The sequence below is a fragment of the Dendrobates tinctorius genome, unplaced genomic scaffold (genome assembly GCF_039654945.1).
Source record: "Dendrobates tinctorius isolate UK_male_01 unplaced genomic scaffold, ASM3965494v1 ptg000049l, whole genome shotgun sequence".
In the NCBI taxonomy this organism is placed as follows: Eukaryota; Metazoa; Chordata; class Amphibia; order Anura; family Dendrobatidae; genus Dendrobates; species Dendrobates tinctorius.
This window is the reverse complement of record NW_027361717.1, coordinates 3,990,581-4,015,593: the sequence shown is the minus strand read 5'-3', so window position 1 is coordinate 4,015,593 and position 25,013 is coordinate 3,990,581. Positions and strand designations below refer to the sequence as shown.

At 44.0% G+C, this 25,013-nt stretch overlaps 1 protein-coding gene across 3 annotated transcripts in view; it reads left to right on the top strand.

Moving 5' to 3' along the window:
• ACP1 (acid phosphatase 1) overlaps positions 1-25,013 on the top strand; it is a 46,478-nt gene that overhangs the window by 7,787 nt on the left and 13,678 nt on the right. For all 3 annotated transcript variants that reach the window (XM_073576443.1, XM_073576444.1, XM_073576442.1), the window contains exons 4-5: positions 8,326-8,387; positions 19,023-19,128. In XM_073576443.1, the coding sequence (XP_073432544.1) occupies positions 8,326-8,387; positions 19,023-19,128 (168 nt within the window). The remainder of the gene's footprint in view (positions 1-8,325; positions 8,388-19,022; positions 19,129-25,013) is intronic.

The window sequence follows — 25,013 nt, the reverse complement described above, 5'->3', positions numbered from 1 at the left end:
TTATCTACAGTATTCTATAATGCTGTAGATAAGCCCCTGGTCCGACCTGCAAGCTATGAAAAATAAGTGTTATTATACTCACCCGGGGGGCAGTCCGATAGATGTTGCAGGTCCGGCGCCTCCTGCTTGCTTCTTGCGACGCTGCCCTCCTGCTTGCTTCCTCGCTCCCTACATCGCTCTTCTGCACAGGCGTACTTTGCTCTGCCCTGTTGAGGGCAGAGCAAAGTACGCTTGCGCAGAAGTGCGTTGCCAGGAGCGATGAAGCAAGCAGGAGAAAGGCGGTGCAAGAAGATGGTAGGGGCCTGGCCCGACCTGGACATTCATCGGACCGGACCGCCGCCACCTCCGAGTGAGTATAATAAGACTTTTATTTTTATCTTGCCGGATGGACCGAGGGCTTACCTGCGGCATTATAGAATACTGTAGATAAGCCATGAAAGGCGGTGGCCGTATCTTATAGCGGCCAAAACGGGTGACAGGTTCACTATAAGGCTAAGAGCACGCATAGCAGAAAATTTCTTCTCAAAAACCTGACTCCCTTCCCAGAAACCGCGCCTTTTTTGTCTCCGCGTTTATTGCATGTTTTTGATGCGGTTTTTAGTTTTTTGCGCGGTTTTGATGCGAAATTAATGAGCATGCTGTGTTTTTTACCGCAATGCGGTTTTTTCGCGGTAATAAACGCATCAATGTGCACAAAAAGTGCTAAATGCATAGAGATGACTGGGAAGCTTATTTTTAGCGGTTTTATATTGAAAACAGCTTAAAAAAAAATTCTAAAAAAAAGCTGTGTGTGAACACAGCCTAAAAGTCCTTTACAACTTCTAGGTCGTCGCCGTCCATCTAAAATGTGTCCCTATCATACCTGGCAGTTGTCAGTATCTTTACCAATATCAATATCTTGTATTAAGTAGGAGTCCCATGCTCAAGCTTTCCATCTTGACACTCCTCAATAAATACTTCATTCCATCTACGCTTATTGTATAGTCTGCGTAGTTAAGATTGTTGCTTTTTTGGCAAGTCCAGCCTTCCTGAGAATAGCTTCTGCATATAAATTGAGGAGAAATGATGACTGGATGCAGCCTTGTCTGACGCCTCACTCTACTTTGAACCGTTCTGTTCGGACTGTTGCTTCTTGGTAGATGTAAATGTTCTTAATGAGACACACCCATATCCTTAATGGTATACCAAGATTTCTGGTGATCAACATAGTCTAAAGCTTTGTTGTAGTCGATGAAACAAAAATGGATCTTTGTTAGATTTTTTTTTTTTTTTTTTCCTTTATCCATCTAATGTTGGCAGCTCTTTGACAAAGTAAGCCTGTAGCCGCTTTGTAGTATTTTGCTGGTATGAGTCCAATAGGGTCTCTTTACTCCTTTCTAAAAGCTCTTCTTCATCCACTGAGTCATTATAGTTTGCAGTAGCACGTAATAACTGTTTTGTGACATTAGCAGTGGGCATAAACTATCCAAATTTGAGAATACTAAATAGCTTGTGGATATATATATATAATACTTAACCTTTAATGGTCATTAGTAAAATCAACATCACATAGAAAAGACTCGCATAGAGAAAAAACTCGCATAGAGTAAGCCTTTTGTGCAACACCCAACACCACATACAGAAGCAAGAAAAAATTAAAATTGACTCCTCAAAGGTCTAACAGACCAACTAACATGAGACCTGCGGTCTATTATTGAAGAGATGTGGCTCATATTTACCAGAGATACTGTTGTGCACTCTATGATAAATACCATTTGAATTGTATCACATATCATAAATGAAAAGATATTTGGACGCTAATTTAGTATATCAACCTCATCATTGTGTATAATTAGGCCAAAAAATGACATGTATTCAGCAAGCTACGGTGCCTTGCGAAAGTATTCGGCCCCCTGGAACTTTTCAACCTTTTCCCACATATCATGCTTCAAACATAAAGATACCAAATGTAAATTTTTGGTGAAGAATCAACAACAAGTGGGATATAATTGTGAAGTTGAATGAAATTTATTGGTTATTTTAAATTTTTGTGGAAATACAAAAACTGAAAAGTGGGGCGTGCAATATTATTTAGCCCCTTTACTTTCAGTGCAGCAAAGTCACTCCAGAAGTTAATTGTGGATCTCTGCATGATCCAATGTTGTCCTAAATGACTAATGATGATAAATATAATCCACCTGTGTGCAATCAAGTCTCCGTATAAATGCACCTGCTCTGTGATAGTCTCAGGGTTCTGTTTGAAGCACAGAGAGCATCATGAAGACCAAGGAACACAACAGGCAAGTCCGTGATACTGTTGTGGAGGAGTTTAAAGCCGGATTTGGATGCAAAATGATTTCCAAAACTTTAAACATTCCAAGGAGCACTGTGCAAGCGATCATATTGAAATGGAAGGAGTATTATACCACTGCAAATTGACCAAGACCCGGCCGTCCCTCTAAACTTTCATCTCAAACAAGGAGAAGACTGAGCAGAGATGCAGCCAAGAGGCCCATGATCACTCTGGATGAACTGCAGAGATCTACAGCTGAGGTGGGACAGTCTGTCCATAGGACAACAATCAGTCTTACACTGCACAAATATGCAAGAGTGGCAAGAAGAAAGCCATTTCTCAAAGATATCCATAAAAAGTGTCATTTAAAGTTTGCAACAAGCCACCTGGGAGACACACCAAACATGTGGAAGAAGGTGCTCTGGTCAGATGAAACCAAAATCCAACTTTTTGGCAACAATGCCAAGCGATATGTTTGGCGTAAAGGCAACACAGCTCATCACCCTGAACACACCATCCCCACTGACAAACATGGTGGTGGCAGCATCATGGTTTGGGCCTGCTTTTCTTCAGCAGGGATAGGGAAGAGGGTTAAAATTGATGGGAAGATGAATGGAGCCAAATACAGGACCATTCTTGAAGAAAACCTGTTGGAGTCTGCAAAAGACCTGAGACAGGGATGGAGATTTGTCTTCCAACAAGACAATGATCCCAAACGTAAAGCAAAATCTACAATGGAATGGTTCACAAATAAACGTATCCAGGTGTTAGACTGGCCAAGTCAAAGTCCAGACCTGAATCCAAATGAGAATCTGTGGAAAGAGCTGAAAACTGCTGTTCACAAACGATCTCCATCAAACCTCACTGAGCTCGAGCTGTTTGCCAAGGAAGATTGGGCAAGAATTTCAGTCTCTGGATGTAAAAAAACCTGATCGAGACATACCCCAAGCGACTTGCAGCTGTAATCGCAGCAAAAGGTGGCGCAACAAAGTATTAAGGTAAAGGGGCTGAATAATATTGCACGCCCCACTTTTCAGTTTTTGAATTTCCACAAAAATTTAAAATAACCAATAAATTTCGTTCAACTTCACAATTGTGTCCCACTTGTTATTGCTTCTTCACCAAAAATTTACATTTGATATCTTTGTTTGAAGCATGATATGTGGGAAATGGTAGAAATACTTCCGCAAGGCACTGTATAATATGTGGGAATCGATCACTCATAGAGCTATAGAAAAAACTTGCTTCTGTATGTGGTGTTGGGTGTTGCACAAAAGGCTTACGCTATGTGAGTTTTTTCCATGTGATGTTGATTTTACTAATGACCTTTAAAGTTTAAGTTTTATATATATATCCACAAGCTATTTTAATAACTGTTTTGTCAGCTGATGTGATGATTATTTGTATAAAGCCAATTTCAATCCAGAAGCATATTCATGTATACACTGCGTGCAGAATTATTAGGCAAGTTGTATTTGAGAGGATTCTTTTTTATTATTGAACAACAACTATGTTCTCAATCAACCCAAAAGACTCATAAATAGCAAAGTTTAATGTTTTTGGAAGTTGGAGTGGGTTTTTTTTTTTTTTTTTAGATTTGGCTATCTTAGGAGGATATGTTTTTTCAGGTAACTATTACTGTGCAGAATTATGAGGCAACTTAAAAACCAAATATATACCCATCTAATTTGTTTATTTTCACCAGGTGAACCAATATAACAACACAAAATTTAGAAATAAACATTTCTGACATTCAAAAAAAAAAATCAGTGACCAATATAGCCACCTTTCTTTATGATGACACTCACCTTCCTTCCATCCATCCATAGATTCTGTCAGTTGCTTGATCTGTTTACGATCAACATTGCGTGCAGCGGCCACCACAGCCTCCCTGACACTGTTCCCAGAGGTGTACTGTTTTCACTCCCTGTAGATCTCACATTTTAAGAGGGATCACAGGTTCTCTATGGGGTTCAGATCAGGTGAACAAGGGGGCCATGTCATTATTTTTTCTTCTTTTAGACCTTTACTGGCTTGCCACGCTGTGGAGTATTTGGATGCATGTGATGGAGCATTGTCCTGCATGAAAATCATGTTTTTCTTGAACAATACCAACTTATTCCTGTACCACTGCTTGAAGAAGGTGTCTTCCAGAAACTGGCAGTAGGTCTGGGAGTTGAGCTTCACTCTATCCTCAACCCGAAAAGGTCCCACAAGTTCATCTTTGATACCAGCCCATACCAGTACCCCACCTCCACCTTGCTGGCGTCTGAGTCGGAGTGGAGTTCTCTACCCTTGACTGATCCAGCCTCGGGCTATCTATCTGGCCCATCAATAGTCACTCTCATTTCATCAGTCCATAAAACCTTAGAAAAAATCTGTCTTAAGATATTTCTTGGCCCAGTCTTGACATTTTATCTTATGTTTCTTGTTCAAAGGTGGTCATTTTCCAGCCTTCCTTACCTTGGCCATGTCCCTGAGTATGGCACACCTTGTGCTTTTTGATACTCCAGTAACGTTGCAGCTCTGAAATATGGCAAAACTGGTGGCAAATGGCATCTTGGCAGCTTCACGCTTGATTTTCCTCAATTGATGGGCAGTTATTTTGCGCCTTTTTTTATCAACACGCTTCTTGCGACCCTGTTGGCTATTTGCCATGAAGCACTTGATTGTTCGGTGATCACGCTTCAAAAGTTTGGCAATTTCAAGACTGCTGCATCCCTCTGCAAGACATCTCACAATTTTTGACTTTTCAGAGTCCGTCAAATCTATCTTCGGACCCATTTTGCCAAAGGAAAGGAAGTTACCTAATAATTAAGCACACCTTATATAGGGTGTTGATGTCATTAGACCACACCCCTCCTCATTACAGAGGTGCAAATCACTTGATTTACATAATTGGCAGTTGGCTTTCAAGCCTATACAGCTTGCAGTAGGACAACATGTATAAAAAGGATGATGTGATCAAAATACTCATTTGCTTAATAATTCTGCACACAGTGTAGGTAAATGCCATGTGCAGTCTTTTTGCTGTGTTTCCATTGCAGAAACTCCAAGTTTTTGGGATTTTGTTGAGTTTTCACTCAGTTTCTTGAACTTTTCGTTGTACATATTCAAAGACTGGACCCAGAAAATGATTCTAGTTTTAGTTTGGGTTAACTTTTCCAGGAACCCATTTTAACAACATAAGGATTGTACTAGGGCTACACCTGTGCTTCTGTAGATGGGGTATGGAACACAACTGCTAATTTTCTTGGAAGTATCGGTTTAGTCATACATGCAGGATCAATGATCACTTGTGTACAATTGGTGCCATGACCACTTTTTAGTCAGAGGAGCATCGTGATTTTCCAGAATTTTTACGTACAGTAGTGAGAAAAAGTATTTAGTCAGCCACCTATTGTGAAAGTTCTCCCACTTGAAAAGATGAGAGACGTGTAATTGACATCATAGGCAAACCACAACTATGAGAGTCAAAATGAGAAAACAAATCCAGAAAATCACCTTATCTGATTTGGCAAGATTTTTTTGGCAAATTAAGGTGAAAAATAAGTATTTGGTCACCTAAAATCCTGCAAGATTTCTGGCTCTCACAGACCTGTAACTTCTTCTTAAGAGGCTCCTCTGTCCTCCACTCATTACCTGTAGTAATGGCACCGGTTTGAACTTATCAGTATAAAACACACCTGTCCACAACCTCAGACAGTCACACTTCAAACTCCACTGTGGCGAAGACCAAAGAGCCGTTGAAGGACATCAGAAACTAAATTGTAACCCTGCACCAGGCTGGCAAGGCTGAATCTGCAATAGGCAAGCAGCTTGGTGTGATGAAATCAACAGTGGGAGCAATAATAAGAAAATAGAAGACCTACAAGACCACTCATAATCTCCCTCGATCTGTGGCTCCACTCAAGATCTCACCCCGTGGGGTGAAAATGATCACAAGAACGGTGGGCAAAAATCCCAGAACCACACGGAGGGTCCTAGTGAATGACCTGCATAGAGCTGGGACCACTGTAACAAAGTCTACCATCAGTAACAGACTACGCCGCCAGGGACTCAGATCCTGCAGTGCCAGATGTGTCCCCCTGCTTAAGCCAGTACATGTCTGGGCCCGTCTGAAGTTTGCTAGGGAGCATTTGGATTATCCAGAAGAGTATGGGGAGAATGTCATATGGTCAGATGAAACCAAAATAGAACTAAACTCGTCATGTTTGGAGGAGACAGAATAGAATGCTGAGTTGCATCCGAGGAACGCCATGCCTACTGTGAAGCATGGGGGTGACAACATCTTGCTTTGGGACTGGTTCTCTACAAAGGGACCAGGACGACTGATGAGACATGAAAGAATGAATGGGGCCATGTATCGTGAAATTTTGAGTGCAAACCTCCTTCCATCAGCAAGGGCATTGAAGATGAAACTTGGATGGGTCTTTCAGCATGATAATGATCCCAAGCACACCGCCAGGGCAACAAAGGAGTGGCTTCATAAGAAGCATATGAAAGTCCTGGAGTGGTCTAGCCAGTCTCCAGATCTCAATCCCATAGAAAACCTTTGGAGGGAGTTGAAAGTCCGTGTTGCCCAGGGACAGGCTCAAAACATCACTGCTCTAGAGGAGATCTGCTTGGAGGAATGGGCCAACATACCACCAACAGTGTGTGCCATCCTTGTGAAGGCTTACAGAAAGGCTGAGTTCACACGTGGCGTTTTTTTCGCGTTTCCGCGGCAGTTTTAACCGCGCGATTTTGCCGCGAAAACGCGAAAAATAAGCATCCCATGCATTCCTATGGGATTCCGCAATACTGTGCTAATGCTGCGGTTTTTACCGCGGCGGAATCGCTTCGCGGTAAAAACCGCAGCATGCTCATTATTTTGCGGAATCGCGGCGATCCCGCACCCATAGGAATGCATTGTTCCGCTTATTTCCCGCATGTGGCTGTGCACACCATGCGGAAAGTAAGCAGAACAATTGCGGATGGTACCCACGGTCCGGAGGAGAGGAGACTGTCCTCTGGGCTTTGGGTACCATATCCCTGTAAAAAATAGAATTTAAAATAAAAAATATTGTTATTCTCACCCTCCGACGTCCCGCGCAGCCTTCCCGCTTCTCTTCACGCTCCCGTTCCCAGTAGTCCTTTGCGAAAATGCCCGCGATGGCGTCCGATCTCGCGGGATCGCGAAGTCTCGCGGTAATTCGCGCGACGTCATCGCGAATTACCGCGAGACGTCGCGATCCCGCGAGAACTGACGTCATCGCGGGCATTTTCGCAAAGGACTACTGGGAACGGATGCGCGGGACGTCGGAGGGTGAGAATAACACCGTTTTTTATTTTTTTTTTACATTCTATCTTTTACTACTGATGCCGCATAAGCAGCCTCAGTAGTAAAAAGTAGGTCACACTCGTCAAACACTATGTTTGACGAGTGTGACCAACCTGTCAATCAGTTCTCCAAGCGATGCTACAGATCGCTTGGAGAACGCTAGCATTTTGCAAACTAATTACGCTTGCAAAATGCTAGTTTTTCCGCGGGAAAATCGCGGGAATTTAAAATGCGATTTTCCCGCGGACTGGAACTCCGGAATTCTCGCGGTAATTTCCGCGAGAGTTCCGGTACGTGTGCACTTAGCCAAAACGTTTGACCTCTGTCATTTCCAACAAAGGATATATAACAAAATATTGAGAGGAACTTTTGTTAATGACCAAATACTTATGTTCCACCATAATTTAAAAAATGTTGCCAAATCAGACAAGGTGATTTTCTGGATTTGTTTTCTCATTTTGACTCTCATAGTTGTGGTCTACCTATGATGTCAATTACAGGCCTCTCTCTCATCTTTTTAAGTGTGAGAACTTGCACAATTGGTGGCTGACTAAATACTTTTTTCACCACTGTAACTCAATAGTATGAAGTAATATACCGTATTTTTCGGATTATAAGACGCACTTTTTTTTCCCCCCAAAATGGGGGTGGGGTGGGGGTGCGTCTTATAATTTGCAAAATACGGTAGACAATATGTCTGGTTAATCCAGTATTTCTTTTTTATATCCAGATCACAAATGATGATTTCCTCTCCTATGACTACATTCTATGCATGGATGAAAATAACCTAAGGTTAGTGAACTATTTCTAAATGCGTAGGAATCTACTATATAATCGTCTAATTCTGTCTGTCTGTTTGTAACGGAAATCCCGCGTCGCTGATTGGTCGCGCCCCGGCTGACCAATCAGCGACAGGCGCAGTCCGGCCACGAATTGCTGTGGAATTCGAACGACGCCCGCTACCGTCGGGAGATCTGCGGCGCTAGCCGCTGATCTCCCGACGGTTGCCGCGGGTCATCTCCTGCCGCACGGATTTGCCGCAATCAGCGATATTGGCGTGGAATTTAAAGGGGATCTGTCACCCCATTTTTGGCCTATCATCTGCAGTCACCGCCATCAGGGGCTTTTCTACAGCATTCTGTAATGCTGTAGATAAGCCCCCGATGAAACCTGAAAGATAAGAAAAAATAGATTATACTCACTCCGGCGTTTGATCTGGTCCGATTTGTGTCGCCGTCCCGTCTGGCGCCTCCCATCTTCATACGATTATGTCCTCCTCCTTGCTTCTCCCACGGCTCCTGCGCATTCGTACTTTATCTGCCCTGTTGAGGGCAAAGCAGAGTACTGCAGTGCGCAGGCGCCGGATCTCTCTGACCTTTGCCGGCGCCTGCGCACTGCAGTACTTTACTCTGCCCTCAACAGGGCAGATAAAGTACGCATGCGCAGGAGCCGAGGGAGAAGCAAGGAGGAGGACATCCTCATATGAAGATGGGAGGCGCCGGACCGGACTGCGACACCCACCGCCCCCGGTGAGTATAATCTAACTTGTTTTTCTTATTTTTCAGGTTTCATCGGGGGCTTATCTACAGCATTACAGAATGCTGTAGAAAAGCCCCTGATGGTGGTGGCCGCAGCTTATGGGGTAAAAATGGGGTGACAGATTCCCTTTAAATAAACTACATACATATTCTAGAATACCCGATGCGTTAGAATCGGGCCACCATCTAGTTACATTATAATTGCTTGATAGAAATCTTGCTTTTAAGGAAAATTTCATTTTAATAATAAAAAGGAACCATTTCATGCTGTGGACACAGCAGATCGGAATAACCCTGCTCTGTTGACTTCCAACACCAAAGGAGAGTGTCTGTTCACACGTTCCGGCAGGAATTGGCAATTGGCTTGTATCGAAATCCTGTCTCCTTGTAAGGGACAGGTAAATGAGACCTGGCTATCGTTTCTTTCCAGGCACTTCTGAGTAGATGAGGTGCTGTGGTTTTTTTTTTTTTTTTGTATGCAGTGATGTATATTAGGGTAAGGTATACACTAACTTTAAAGCTGATACATTCAACTATATGCTGTGCTGGTGCATATGTCTTTCCTGGGCTTCAATAGGTGGGGGGAGGAAATGCAAATGTTTTCTTTGCGTCATTTGTCCCAAAGATATGCCATCTGTTATTTGAGAATAGCTTTTTTTTATATGAATTTTTTTCCCCCTAGCCATACTGTATGTAATAATCCCCAGAATACTACAGAGCTGTTACCTTATACAACTTGTCGCACTTTCACCTGGATAATACAAAGTAAGATTAGACAGGACGAACTAATCCTCAGGAAAACATGCTGATACAAACAAGTCTGCTGTAGGACAGGGATGTGGAGTCAGTGTCCATTTTGGGGGAGTCTATATAAAATGGACCGACTCCTAAAATATATAATAATTTGGGTTCAGTGCCCTGTTGTAGATTTTTTTCATAAGAATTTGGGAAAGTAATGAAATGTCCTATAAGGCTACTTTCACACATCAGGTTTTCGGCGTCAGGCGCGATCCGGCGTCGTGCCGGAACGCCGGATCCGGCAAATGTTTTGTAAAACCTGATGTGACGGATCCGGTTTTCTGTCGGATTCGTCTTGTTCTTGACAGACAAAACCGGATCCGTCTCATCCGGTTCATCCGTTTTTCTATCCGTTTTTCGACGGATTACGCCGGATCCGGTTTTTAAAATTGACCCTTGTGGCCTTTCGAACGGGATTGGCTACTGGAAAACTATATATAGCGTGTTCCTACAGATCTTCTTTGACAGGTTGTAGAGGAGAAAGTGCAGGTTGGAGAGAAGAGAAAGTTACTGGCGAAGATGGATGTTGTGATTGGAAATATTTTGAAGAATTTGGCGGATTTTATAGCAGAGGCGAATCGTTTGAGGGTGATTGTTCTGGAGAAGGAGAGAGCGAGACAGCAGCGCATCAGGCATCGTAGACGACGTTTGTGGATCCACCCCATCACAGCCAAGAGAATGACGCGTGGGGTCTATTCTACACTCTGCATGGACCTTCGACGAAACCCGGATACATTTTTTGGATATGTTCGGATGAAAATGGAGAATTTTGATTACTTGGTGGAGCGCATTGCACACCTCATAAGAAAAGCGGACACCTATTGCCGCTTCTCTGTTTCACCCGCAGAGCGTCTGATGGTGACTTTAAGGTAAGCCACATTTATTGGATGTGATCTCATCAGAGCACACTTTCACTGCAATCTTGTTGGTGGTAGTTTGTATCTCCAAGTGTTATGGCTGAGTTTTGGTATATAATGCTGTGATTTAAAACTAATTGTTTTTTAATTCCCCACAGATTTCTTGCAACTGGAGAATCCCTTTCGTCACTGCATTTCCAGTACAGACTCGGGATTTCCACCATATCTGGAATAGTGAAGTACACATGCCGTGCACTGTGGGACTCCTTAGCTGAAGAGTTTTTACCAGAGCCCACAACAGAGAGGTGGATTGAAATTGCTGACAAGTTTCAACAGATATGTCAGTTTCCCAACTGCTTGGGCGCTGTGGACGGGAAACATATCCGCATTGTAAAGCCAGCCGGATCGGGATTGGAATATTTCAATTACAAGAAATATTTTTCAATTTTCCTCGTGGCCATCGCTGACGCGGAATACAAATTTATTGCTGTTGATATTGGGGCCTATGGCCGCTCCAATGACTCTCAAGTTTTCAAACTGTCTGCCATGGGGCGTAAACTGTATGGAAACACCTTCCAGTTCCCACCACCTAGACCGCTGCCGCAAACATCTGGTCCACCTATGCCATTTGTCTGTGTAGGGGATGAAGCCTTCCAGCTGTCAGAACACCTTTTGAAACCGTACTCTAGCAGAGGATTGACAAGACCAAAACGCATTTTTAATTACCGCCTCACAAGAGCAAGAAGAATGGTTGAATGTACCTTTGGTATTCTGACAGCCAAATGGCGGGTCCTATTGACTGCGATCAACCTCAAGACAGAAACTGTTGACGAGGTGATCAAAGCTTGCGTCGTACTCCACAATTTTGTTATCTGCAAGGAACCCATTTCCATTGAGGACACCTCTGAAGAAACCAACTTGCAAGATTACCATGACATTACCACTAGAAGTTCTGTGTCGGTTTCAGTAATGAGGGACAATTTTGCACTATACTTTGTCACCTCAAGGCAGAGTACACTGGCAGGATGACAGAGTGTGAAAGATTTGTGCCCTAACCAAACTTGTGTACCTTCTGTACCAACAGTATATACCTTTGCCAACCAAAGTTGGCTATCTTGTCATGGTCTCTATTTTTAGCTTTAGGCCACAGGTGTGTACCTGGTTGTGTTTTATGCAAAGTATTTCACCTTTTAACAAAAGTTGTGTACATTGTTAGGAAATCACCAACAATAAACACAACTTTTTAGGTGAAATACTTTGCTTCAAACACAACCAGGAACACAACTGTGGCAAAAAGCTAAAATTTACCCACAGTTATATACCTGGTTTTGAATACCTTTTTACCTTTTAAATACCCTGTATTTAACCTTTTTTTTTTTAAACATATTTCGCCGCAGAAAGAAATGACAGACAACCAGTGTAAACAATAATTAAACTTTTATTTAAAATATTTTTTTTTTGTAAACTGTTTTTAAAGTTAAAAAAACTTTTTTAATAAAGGTTTGAAACCAACTGGGCATTTTTATTACAAAACACATCATAAATCTGTGTAGTGTGGGGTGGAAATACTGCTGGAGGGGCTGCGGGACACTTCGACACTGGGAGTGTGGAGAGAGGATTGGGATCGTGGTGGGGAAGGAACAGTTAGAGGTGATGGTGTGGAAAAAGCTACAGAATGGGTGGACATGTGGGAGGCAGAAGAGGTGGTGGGCGGTGGAGTGGAGGGTTGGGCAGGGACTGTAGGAGCAGATGATGTTGATGGAAAGTTGTATGGGGAAGGAGTTTGGTACGGGGAAGGAGTTTAGTACGGGGCAGGTTGCTGGAAGTGGGGAGATGTCTGGTACTGGGGAGGTTGCTGGTACTGGGGAGGTTGCTGGTATGTAATAGGAGGGGGAGGATGGAAAGTGGCTGGAGGGGGTGCAGATGTAATAGGAGGGGGAGGATGGAAAGTGGCTGGAGGGGGTGCAGGTGGAGGAACTACAGTGGTGGGAGGTGGAGGTTGGGAGGTAACCTGCTGTAGAGCACCGTGGCACGAATGCATTACATGCATCTGCTGGGTAGGAGATAGTGTTGCCATGCGCTCCACAACAGACCTGGAAAAAGGTGTGGTTTGGCGAAGATCTTGCTTCTGAATGCATGGTTTGCAGAAGTGTCTTCACCTCCAGAATGCTGGAGTTGATCTGCTGAAAGCCTGCGGAGATTTGCTCTGACAAGACTTTTAGACAGTTCTGGAAAGATGCATTCAGATGCAAGAACTCTGGCGCATAACTCTTTTCCTGACCCCTCTGCCGCTGCCGCCCAGTACCCGCAGGTGTACTAGAGGTGGCAGGGGCAGAAGGGTGGGGTAAAGGGAAAGCGATCTCCTCACCAGCAGCTTCATGTAATGTAGGCGGCCACGATGCTCCTGTGCTGGTGGATGGGACAGATGGGTCGAATGTGTGGGAAGGCTGGGAAGGTGCAGATGTACCGGGGCGGTCGAAGTGTCCCTCGGTGCCGGTCTCCTCAGGGATCGCCTCAGAAGGGTCCAATCGTGCAGGCTCCCGAGTGCTGCTCACCGTGCTGTGGAATAAAGAGAAAAAAAACCAATTAAAATAGTGACATGGTATGGCCCTGGCTGAAAAAAAAAAGTTACATCTAAACATTTTTTTGTCACATGTGGTGTGTAATATTTACCTTCTGGTGAGCATTGTCTCCCGGAGGAACGACAGGGCTCGTGCGTACTTGTACTTGCTCCTGCGTCCTCCAGATCCACTCGGGGCCCGCATCTCTTTATTGAACTCCTTCTTGAAACGATCCCTCACAGACCGCCACCGCTTCACAATTCTCTCCCCTGAAACGAGAAAGGACAAAGTGGTTAGTATATAACATCAGTGTTTCCCAAACTCCAGTCCTCATGGTCCCCAGGGGTCATGTTTTCAGGATTTCCAAAGTAAATAGAAATCCTGAACACATGATCCGTGGGGACCACGAGGACTGGAGTTCGGGAAACACTGGTTTAAATCAAGCAACCGGTACTGTATATACTTACGCTCTTTAATCTGGGCCCGAGCTTCGAGGTCCTCCCAGCGGTCCACAAGGAGCGAACAGATTTCCTCCCAGAGTCGTCGGGTAACGATAAGGTCAGCCATATTCCAGAGCGGCTCCCTTTCTCTGACGAGATCGATGAGGTGGTCCACATCGATTCCTCCATCCTCACCGTCAGAGTCGGGAGCACGCTGTGAAGGCTGTTAAAGAAAAAGACAAAAATAACATAATTAGCCTCCACAAAAGAAATGAAATAAGTGCAAAAAAACAAAGCAAAAATATTTATACTTACACGCTGGTGACCGCCGCGTTGCTGTCGCCGACGACCCTGGGAGGCACTGCGAGGACCTCTTGGCCGAGCACCAGATTGGGAAGACTAGAGAAGAAAACAAAAAATGTTATGTCTTTGGATGTAGGCATTTGTTTGCTGTGTGTGGTCTGCAGAACATTGTTTTCTATGTGTTGTGTGTAGTGTGATGTTGTGTTTCTGCGTTTGATGCAAAAAACTTACCAATTGTGAGCCCACTCCAAGTGTCTGTCCACCCCTTCCTTCTTCTTCTGGGAGCTCCTCTTCATCTTGTGATTCCTGTTTTGAAATAAAAGGCAATGAATAGACATATATTACAGAGATGATGGATTTTGGAAATAAAAACTTACCGTCAAACGCTGACGATGCGAGGGAGGGCTCCCAGAAGAAGATGTGCTGTCTTCCTGCTGGCCAGACTCCATGGCTGTGGGTGGTGTTCCTGCTGCTGCCATTGCTGCTGCTGCTGCATCTATTGGGCGGCTCTTGAATAAAGAGAAACAAAGGGCCAATGAATATCTTGATATTCCATAGCCCTAGTTTGGAGGAATGGGGGATTTGATAATTACCGTCTCTCATCTGCTGCTGGACTCCCCTCCCGTTGTTCAGCATGCTGCTCCATTTGGGGTGGTGCTGATGGTGCTGCTGCAGATGTCTGCTGCCTTCTCCTGCTCCTGGTTCTTGGCTTGGGTGGCATGTTGGGTGTGGCTGAGGGTCCCACTGTCTTGCTTTTATATATGTCTTGTGGGCAGAGCTACTGAGCATGCTCAGACCAAAAAAACCGGATCAGGCGCATTGCGGCGCTCATAGGCTTTCATTGTATGAAAAAGCCGGATCCGGCGTGTCCGGCTTTTTCGCCGGAGACAAAAAACGTTACAGTAGCCGTTTTTTCCAGACGCCGGATCGCGTCACATTGCCGGATCCGGCGAAAATCGGATGAAACGCATGGCCATCCGGCTCGATCCGGCTCTAATGCAAGTCAATGGGGGGGGAAACCGGATCCGGCATTGCATTTCGCTGGATCCGGTTTTTGTCAAAAGCGCCGGATCGCGCCTGACGGCGAAAACCTGATGTGTGAAAGAGGCCTAAATGTCTGTTCTGTTCCTGATCTAAGGATCTCGGCTTTTAGTTGAGATGAATCTGTGCTGCACTTTATGTCCATGCTCAGTAATGATCTGTGCTGTGGGGTCTGGAGTCAGGAAGATTGAGGAGTCGGATGTTTGGCTTACCGACTCCACAGCCCTGCTGTAGAGACCACTATAACCATTAAATGAGAAATTTAGTTCTTGGTGCAAGAGAATAAAATGCAGTTTGGCATGAAGTGTCTACCATGTAGCATTCTTGCCATTTACCTCTAAACTGTCGGCTGTTAAGATTTTGTTTACATTTTAAAAAAATAACACAAACATATAAAATCTTGACTTCTTATTGGAAGAGAGAGGCGGCTGTGCATTCTTTGACTATGGGACTGCTGTGAATGATGATTGCAAAGAGCTTATCTCCAGCAGTCCCGTAGGCAAGAAATGGAAAGGTGGCACACGGCTCCATGGAAAATTGGCCACATGGAAATTTGCCACATTCCAAGATGAAGAATGCTATAATGAGGTGCTCACATACTTTTATTTTTTTCTGTATATTGAGGGTAGAGATCCTCAATTTCCTATAAGAATATGGCATCATCATGATGCAGCCCTGGAAGAGTCACCAAAAACTACAAACTGTTGTGAGGGATTTCACAATGCACTTAATTCCCTCTTCCACTGCAGTCATCCCAGCTTGTTGTTTATCTGATGGATTGCAGAAGGGCCTCGCTTGCCACGAATTAACACAGGCAGGTCTCCTTGAGAGAAAAAAAAAAGTATGTGGCCCTGTATCACATGGTTGCCACTTCTGTACATGACTATATCAAAAGATAGGGTAGGGGAAAAGGAAAGTCAGCTCACCACAGCATACTGGTCTGTAGTAGTGTATGTCCTCTGCACGGAGCCGCCCCAGTCCAGGGCATCAGCAGAAAAGAAGAATGTGCTCCAGCCATGAAATAATCCACTAATGTATTAAAAAAGTGATTTAGGCTTGATTTAGGGCTTAGTTGCTGAAACGCGTTGGTCATATCTCTGCTTCTTCTGTTACCCACATTGTTTTTTCATGTTTTTAAGAAGCAAATAAATAAACTTTTTTAATACATTAGTGGATTGTTTCATCGCTGGACCACATTCTTCTTCTTTTCTGTACATGACTATCGCCAAATGAAAGATCTCCTTAAAGTGAACCAGTCAGCATGATTTTGCTAAGTAAACTGCAGACACTGTCATGTTGCCACTGTTATACTAGTTTAAAATGATACCTGGGGGGAAGAAATCCTACTTGTGGTTCTTGTATATTCAGTGTTAGAAGTTTTCAGTTAATGATATGCCCGTGCTCTGGGGCAGGACTGTAGGGTAGAGTCTTATCTTCCTGCTCTAAGCCAGACAAACCAAGGGAAGACCTGCCTACGTGCTGCCCCGGAGCACAGTCTGTCTGTCTCTATGATGAGGAACATGTTTGTGCTTCAGGGCGGCCTGTGGGCTGGTATTTCTTGATTACACAAGAACTACAAGACGGATTTCTTCACCCCAGGTATCATTTTAATCACTAGAACCTGTCCGACCCTACAGCAACATGACACTGCCTGTATTTCACTTAGCAAAATCCTGTTTACAGGTTTGCTTAAAAAAGACTGGTTATTTTGCAGGTGTGCAATGATTGTTTAATAAACTGGAGTTATTGTTATTATACCTCCTTTAATAAACCGTTATTTTGTCTGTGTGGGCAATTTTTTATATGGGTATTTTTCTGGTCACCACGGCATGCCATGTTCATGTATCACTTTATTCCAGAGGGCCATGCTTCTATCCATATTTGTGATGAATAAATTTCACAAGATAAAAGCTGTCAAGCTGCCCACTATTTAGTAATGTTAATATATTTATGTAAGAACTAGATGGTGGCCCGATTCTAACTCATCGGGTATTCTAGAATATATATGCAGTTTATTTTTGAAGATTTAATAATAATGCAATAATGCACCCCCCCAATCCTGATATGTATGGTTCTCTCACCCCCATTCCTGATATGCATGCTACCCCTCAACCCCCTATCCTAGTATGCATGGTCCCCTGATCCCCCAATCCTGGAGTGCATGGTCCTCTCACCCCCCAATCCTGGTATGCATGGTCCTCTCACCCCTCTTTCTTGGTATGCATGGTCCCCCTCACCCCCCAATCCTGGTATGTATGCTCACCGTCACCCCCCTCACCCCCCTTTCCTGGTATGCATGGTCACCCTCACCCCCCTTTCCTGGTATGCATGGTCACCCTCACCCCCCTTTCCTGGTATGCATGGTCACCCTCACCCCCCTTTCCTGGTATGCATGGTCACCCTCACCCCCCTTTCCTGGTATGCATGGTCACCCTCACCCCCCTTTCCTGGTATGCATGGTCACCCTCACCCCCCTTTCCTGGTATGCATGGTCACCCTCACCCCCCTTTCCTGGTATGCATGGTCACCCTCACCCCCCTTTCCTGGTATGCATGGTCACCCTCACCCCCCTTTCCTGGTATGCATGGTCACCCTCACCCCCCTTTCCTGGTATGCATGGTCACCCTCACCCCCCTTTCCTGGTATGCATGGTCACCCTCACCCCCCTTTCCTGGTATGCATGGTCACCCTCACCCCCCTTTCCTGGTATGCATGGTCACCCTCACCCCCCTTTCCTGGTATGCATGGTCACCCTCACCCCCCTTTCCTGGTATGCATGGTCACCCTCACCCCCCTTTCCTGGTATGCATGGTCACCCTCACCCCCCTTTCCTGGTATGCATGGTCACCCTCACCCCCCTTTTCTGGTATGCATGGTCACCCTCACCCCCCTTTTCTGGTATGCATGGTCACCCTCACCCCCCTTTTCTGGTATGCATGGTCACCCTCACCCCCCTTTCCAGATATGCATGGTCCCCTCACCCCCCTTTCCAGATATGCATTGTCCCCTCACCCCCCTTTCCTGGTATGCATGGTCCTCTTACCCCCGGGGTATGCATGGTCCCCTCACCCCCCCCCCCCCCCAATCCTGGTGTGCATGGTCCCCTCATCCCCCTATCCTGATATGCATGGACCCTCACCCCCCCTTTCTTGGTATGTATGATCCACACACACCCCCAATCCTGGTATGCATGGTCCTCTCACCCCTCTTTCTTGGTATGCATGGTCCTCTTACCCCCCCTTTCGGGGTATGCATGGTCCCCTCATCCCACTTTCCTGGTATGCATGGTCCCCTCACCCCCCAATCTTGGAACACATGGTCCCCTCACCCCCCAATCCTGGAACACATGGTCCCCTCACCCCCTTTCCGTGTAGCCGCGACCAATCACTGCTGTGGCCCTCTAGCATGTAAAAAAAGATATTAAAATTTTTTTAAAAAGTTGTTCTCACCTTCCGACGGCCTCCTGTCTTCTTTCCACGCGCCCGGCTTCACGTTCCCAGTAATGCTTTGCGGCTTAGACTGCTGATGACGTCGGTCTTCTTTCTCGCTCTCGCGAGAGTGGCGTCATCAGCGGTCGTCGGAAGGTGAGAACAACCTTTTTTTAATTTTGTTTTTTACAGATTAAGGCCTGCGCCCGATTGAGCACTGCGGCAGGCGCAGCTTACCGTTACAAACAGCTGCGCCTGTCGCTGATTAGTTGCGGCCTGGCAGGGGTGACCAATCAGCGACCCGCGATTTCGGTTACAGGCAGACAAGATAAGACATATATATGATAGATTAGTTTAACTGTGTGTGTGTTTTAAACATTCTTCCAATCGGTGGTCTCAGATATCTATGGGACCAAGTAACGCACTTGATGGTTTTTAAATGTGTGGCTCTTGTTTCGCAGAGAATTGACAGGTAAATGTAACCAAGTGGAAAACTGCAAAGCTAAAATCGAACTGCTTGGAAGCTACGATCCTCAAAAATGCCTCATTATTGAAGATCCATATCGAGTAAGTTTCACCTAAATTTTTTTTTTTTAACATTGAGCAATGCTTTGCTTAGAAGCAACCACTGTGATTTGTTAAGTTAAAAATTCAGTGCTGGTGGCAAAGTTGCAGCAAAGGACGTCAGAGAAGACACTTAAGGGAAAGCACTGCCTTGTGCACGTACTCAAAAGAATAGACTTGTCACCAATTTTAGTATTTTAAACTGGCCACATCATGGCATGATGACGGTAGAGCTAAATGAAACGTGCGTTTGTTTTGTTTTCATTTTGTACTAGCTGAAGAGCCCGCCCACTCCGCATAGCCACATTCACTATAATATCCCACATCATCCCATCAAAGCCACCAGACTACTACCCCTAATATCCCACATCATTCCGTCAGAGCTACCTATTACTCCTAATATCCCACATCATCCCATCAGCCAGAGCCACCGGACTACTACCCCTAATATACCACATCATCCCGACAGCCAGAGCCACCGGACTACTACCCCCTAATATACCACATCATCCCATCAGCCTGGGGTCAGAACCAGAGCCCTGAGTGGAACGGTCCTAACTTCCATACCAGGGATCCCTTTGAGAGGCCTGGGGTCAGAACAACAGCACTGAGGGATTTGCCCTAACTTCCGTACAGGAGATCACTTTAAGAGGGGCCTGGGGTCAGTACCAGAGCATTTGAAGGCAATTGCCCTGACTTCCATACCGGGGATCCCTTTAACCCCTTAATCCCATATGACGTACTATCCCGTCCATGTGCCCTGAGACTTAATTCCCAGGGACGGGATAGTACGTCATAGCGATCAGCGGCGCCCACGTGGTGAGCGCTGCTGATCGCGACCGGGTGTCAGCTGATTATCCAAGATGGCGACGGGGGCCTGCAGGGAGCTGGCTTCCTCATGCCTGCAAAGCGCAGGCACGAGGAAGCCTGCTGCACTGCCTGTGACAGATCGCTGATCTGTCAGTGATCTGTGATGTGACAGATCAGTGATCTGTGATGTGACAGACCAGCGATCTGTCAGAGGACAGTGATGTCCCACCTGGGACAATGTAATAAAGTTAAAAAAAAACAAAAAAAGTGTTAAAATAATTTTTTAAAAAATCGCCAAATAAATTAGAAAAAAAAAAATATTCCCCCAATAAATTCATTTTTTGGAAATAAAAAAAATCCAAAACAATAAAAGTACACATATTTGGTATCGCCGCGTCCGTTACGACCTGCCCTATAAAACTATTCCGTTAGTTAACCCCTTTAGCGAACCCCTTAAATCATTTTTTGCTTCGTTTTTTATTTTTATTATCATACCGCTGAACAAAAAGTGCAATACCGCGCGATCAAAAAGACGCATATAAATATCCATGGTACCGCTGAAAATGTCATCTTGTCCCGCAATAAACGAGCCGCCATACAGCATCATCAGCGAAAAAATAAAGTTATAGCTCGCAGAACAAAGCGATGCAAAAATAATTATTTTTTATATAAAATAGTTTTCATTGCATAAAACCGACAAAACATAAAAAAAGACCTAAATGAGGTATCGCTGTAACCATACTGACCCGAAGAATAAATCCGCTTTATCAGTTTTATCGCACGCGGAACGGTGTAAACGCACCCCCCAAAAGAAATTCATGAAACGCTGGTTTTTGTTCATTCTGCGTCCCAAAAATCGGAATAAAAAGCGATCAAAAAATGTCACGTGCCCGAAAATGGTACCAATAAAAACGTCAACTCGTCCCGCAAAAAATAAGACCTCACATGACTCGGTGGGTCAAAATATGGAAAAATTATAGCTCTCAATATGTGGTGATGCAAAAACTATTTTTACAATAAAAAGCGTCTTTTAGCGTGTGACAGCTGCCAAACATAAAAACCGCCATAAATAGTAAATCAAAACCCCCGTTATCACCCCCTTAGTTAGGGAAAAATAAAATTAAAAGAAAGTGTATTTATTTCCATTTTCCCAGTAGGGTTAGGGGTGTGTTGGCGTTAGAATTGGGGGTTTCCACGGTTTGGACACATCAGGTGCTCTCCAAATGCAACATGGTGTCTGATCTAAATTCCAGCCAATTCTGAGTTGAAAAAGTCAAATCGTGCTCCTTCCCTTCCAAGCTCTGCCATGCGCCCAAACAGTGTTTTACACCCACATGTAGGGTATCAGCCTACTCAGGACAAATTGCATAACAACTTTTGGGGTCCAATTTCTCCTGTCACCCTTAGGAAAATAAAAAATTGGGGGCAAAAATATCTTTTTTGTGGAAAAAAATGATTTTTTTATTTTCGCGCCCGGGCGTTATAAACTTCTGTGAAGCACTTGGGGGTTCAAAGTGCTCACCACACATCTAGATAAGTTCCGTGGGGGGGTCTAGTGTCCAAAATGGGGTCACTTGTGGGGAGTTTCAATAGTTTAGGTATATCAGGGGCTCTCCAAAGGCACATGACACCCGCAGACCATTCCATCAAAGTCTGCATTCCAAAACGTCACTACTTCCCTTCCGAGCCCCGACGTGTGCCCATACAGTAGTTTTCTCCCACATATCGGGTATCAGCGTACTCAGGACAAATTGGACAATTTTTGGGGTCCAATTTCTCCTGGTACCCTTGGGAAAATAAAAAAATTGGTGACTAAAAGATCGTGTTTGTTTAAAAAATACGACTTTTTTATTTTCACGCCTGGGCGTTATAAACTTCTGTGAAGCACTGGAGGGGTCAAAGTGCTCACCACACATCTAGATAAGTTCCTTGGGGGGGTCTAGTTTCCAAAATGGTGTCATTTGTGGGGGTTTCCACTGTTTTTGTACATCAGGGGCTCTCCAAACGCGACACTGTGTCCGATCTCAATTCCAGCCAAAAAGTCAAATGGCACTGCTTCCCTTCTGAGCTCTGCCATGCGCCCAAATAGTGGTTTACCTCCACATGTGGGGTATCAGCGTACTCAGGACAAATTTCACAAAAACTTTTAGGGTCCTGTTACCCTTGGGAAAATAAAAATTGGGGGTGAAAAGATCATTTTTGTGGAAAAAATGATTTTTTAATTGTACCGCTGTACGTTATAAACTTCTGTGAAGCCCTTGTGGGTTCAAAGTTCTCACCACTTATCTAGATAAGTTCCCTGGGGGGTCTAATTTCCAAAATGGGGTCACTTGTGGGGGGTTTCCACTGTTTAGGTACATCAGGGGCTCTCCAAACGTGACATGGCGTCCGATCTGAATTCCAGCCAATTTTGCATTGAAAAAGTCAAACTGCGCTCCTTCCCTTCTGAGCTCAGCCATGCGCCGAAACAGTGGTTCCCCCCCACATATCAGGTATCAGCGTACTCAGGACAAATTGCAGAATAAATTTTGCAGTCCCATTTCTCCTGTTACCCTTGGTAAAATAAAAAAAATTGAACCTGAAGTATTTTTTTTGTGAAAAAAAGTTAAAATATATAAAAAATTCCTGTGACGCACCTAAAGGGTTAATAAACTTATTGAATGTGGCTTTGAGCACCTTAAGGGGTGCAGTTTTTAGACTGGTGTCACTTTTGGGTATTTTCTATTATATAGACCCCTCAAAGTGGCTTCAAATGTGATGTGGTCCGTAAAAATAAAATGGTGTTGCAAAAATGAGAAATCGCTGGTCAATTTTTAACCCTTATAACTTCCTAACAAAAAAAAATTTTGGTTCCAAAATTGTGCTGATGTAAAGTAAACATGTGGGAAATGTTACTTATCAAGTTTTTTGTGTGCCGTATCTCTGTGATTTAAGGGCATAAAAATTCAAAGTTGGAAAATTGCGAAATTTTCAAAATTTTCGCCAAATTTCCGTTTTCACAAACGCAAGTTATTTGAATGAAATTTTTCCACTAACATGAAGTACAATATGTCACGAGAAAACAATGTCAGAATCACCAGGATCCATGGAAGCGTTTCAGAGTTATTACCTCATAAAGGGACAGTGGTCAGAATTGTAAAAAATTGGCCCGGTCATGAACTTGCAAACCACCCTTGGGGCTTAACGGGTTAAGAGAGAACTGGGGTCAGTACCAGAGCGCTGAGTGGATTTGCCCTGCCTTCCATACCGGGGATCCCTTCAAGAAAGCCTGGGATCAGAACCAGAGCGCTGAGGGATTTGCCCTAACTTCTGTACAGGAGATCCCTTTAAGAGAGCCTGGGGTCAGTACCAGAGCATTTGAAGGCAATTTGCCCTGACTTCCATACCGAGGATCCCTTTAAGAGAGGCATGGAGTCAGAACCAAAGCACTGGATTGATTTGCCCTGCCTTCCATACCGGAGATCCCTTTAAGAAAGGCCTGGGGTCAGTACCAAAACGCTTAGTGTATTTGCCCTAACTTGCATACCAATGATCCACGGGAGGGGGGAATCATTTTTGTCATGTGCTCTGTGCTCCTGTCTGGGGGTCAGACAATTTCTGGGAGCTTATGTTCCCGGGGATGCTAGATTTCTCCCACCATGTCGGTGTCTGCTGAGGTGTTGTCAAGTGGGAAAACTTGCTCATAGCAACCAGTCACAGCTCAGCTTCTTTTGAACAGCTCTGGTGAAATGAAAGATGCTTCGTGATTGGTTGGTGATACATACATTCAGTTTTATATATAGAGATTTAATTTTTCATTTGTTAGTGATTTCTGCCAGTAAAGTTTATGGAGCCTATGACGCTAACGTTCAGTATCCACAAGGGGGCAATAAAAGATTCTTGTTACCATATCGCACAGAGAAAGCTGGAAGGGGAGGAGCTTCTCCCACCGCCAGCATGACACTACCTGCTTATGATTGGTCAATGTCATGCAGCAGGAAAAGGTAAACTTGCGCAATAAGCAATCTGATAACGCCCTCTTGGTTATAGCAAATTATCATGTAATCTTTACTAGCTAATATCTCAGGGATATTATAATACATACACACACAGTCAAAATTGTTGGTACTCCTTGTTTAATGACAGAAAAACCCACAATGGTCACAGAAATAACTTGAATCTGACAAAAGTAATAATCAAAAATCTATGAAAATGAACAAATGAAAGTCAGACATTGATTTTCATCCATGCTTCCACAGAATTAAAAAAAACAAAAAATTAAATTTATAAAATAGGCCTGAACAGAAATGATGGTACCCTTAATCTAATATGTTGTTGCACAACCTTTTGAGGCAATCACTGCAATCAAACAATTCCTGTTGCTGTCAATGAGACTTCTGCACCTCTCGACAAGTATTTTGGCCCACTCCTCAAGAGCAAACTGCCCCAGTTGTCTCGTGTTTGAAGGCTGCCTTTTCCAGACGGCATGTTTCAGCTCTTTCCAAAGATGCTCAATAGGATTTAGGTCAGGGGTCATAGAAGGTCACTTCAGAATAGTCCAATGTTTTCCTCTTAGCCATTCTTGGGTGTGTTTATCTGTGTGTTTTGGGTCATTATCCTGGTGCAAGACCCATGACATGCAACTGGGTCATTCCATGTCAAGTGAACCAATGATTTTTACCTCTATATTTTTAATTCTTTTGAGATTTTGTTATTTGGTAATAGTGTGTCAGAGAATGCAAAATGTGAAGGAAAAAAAAATTCTAGATTTTTTTTTTTTTTTTTAATTGATTTTCAAAGTTCAGAAAAAGTGTGAATTTCGGTGTTGCCTGCCTTAACATTTCTCCTCATAACTCAGGCTAGAAAAAAGATAGACAAACAAAATAAACGCCAGTCTACCCAGAACTGTACAGGCTTTAACCAGATATGTCACAAGAGTATCTTTAATATTTTAACCATGCGAATGCAAACGCAAAAGTTTAAAACCCATTTCTGAAAAAAATGTTTAATTTAGAAATATCAAAAACTGCACATGTACCTGCTATGCTCCTAGCCACATCTGTACCAAAATTCAAGTTGGGATCATATTTTAAAAAATT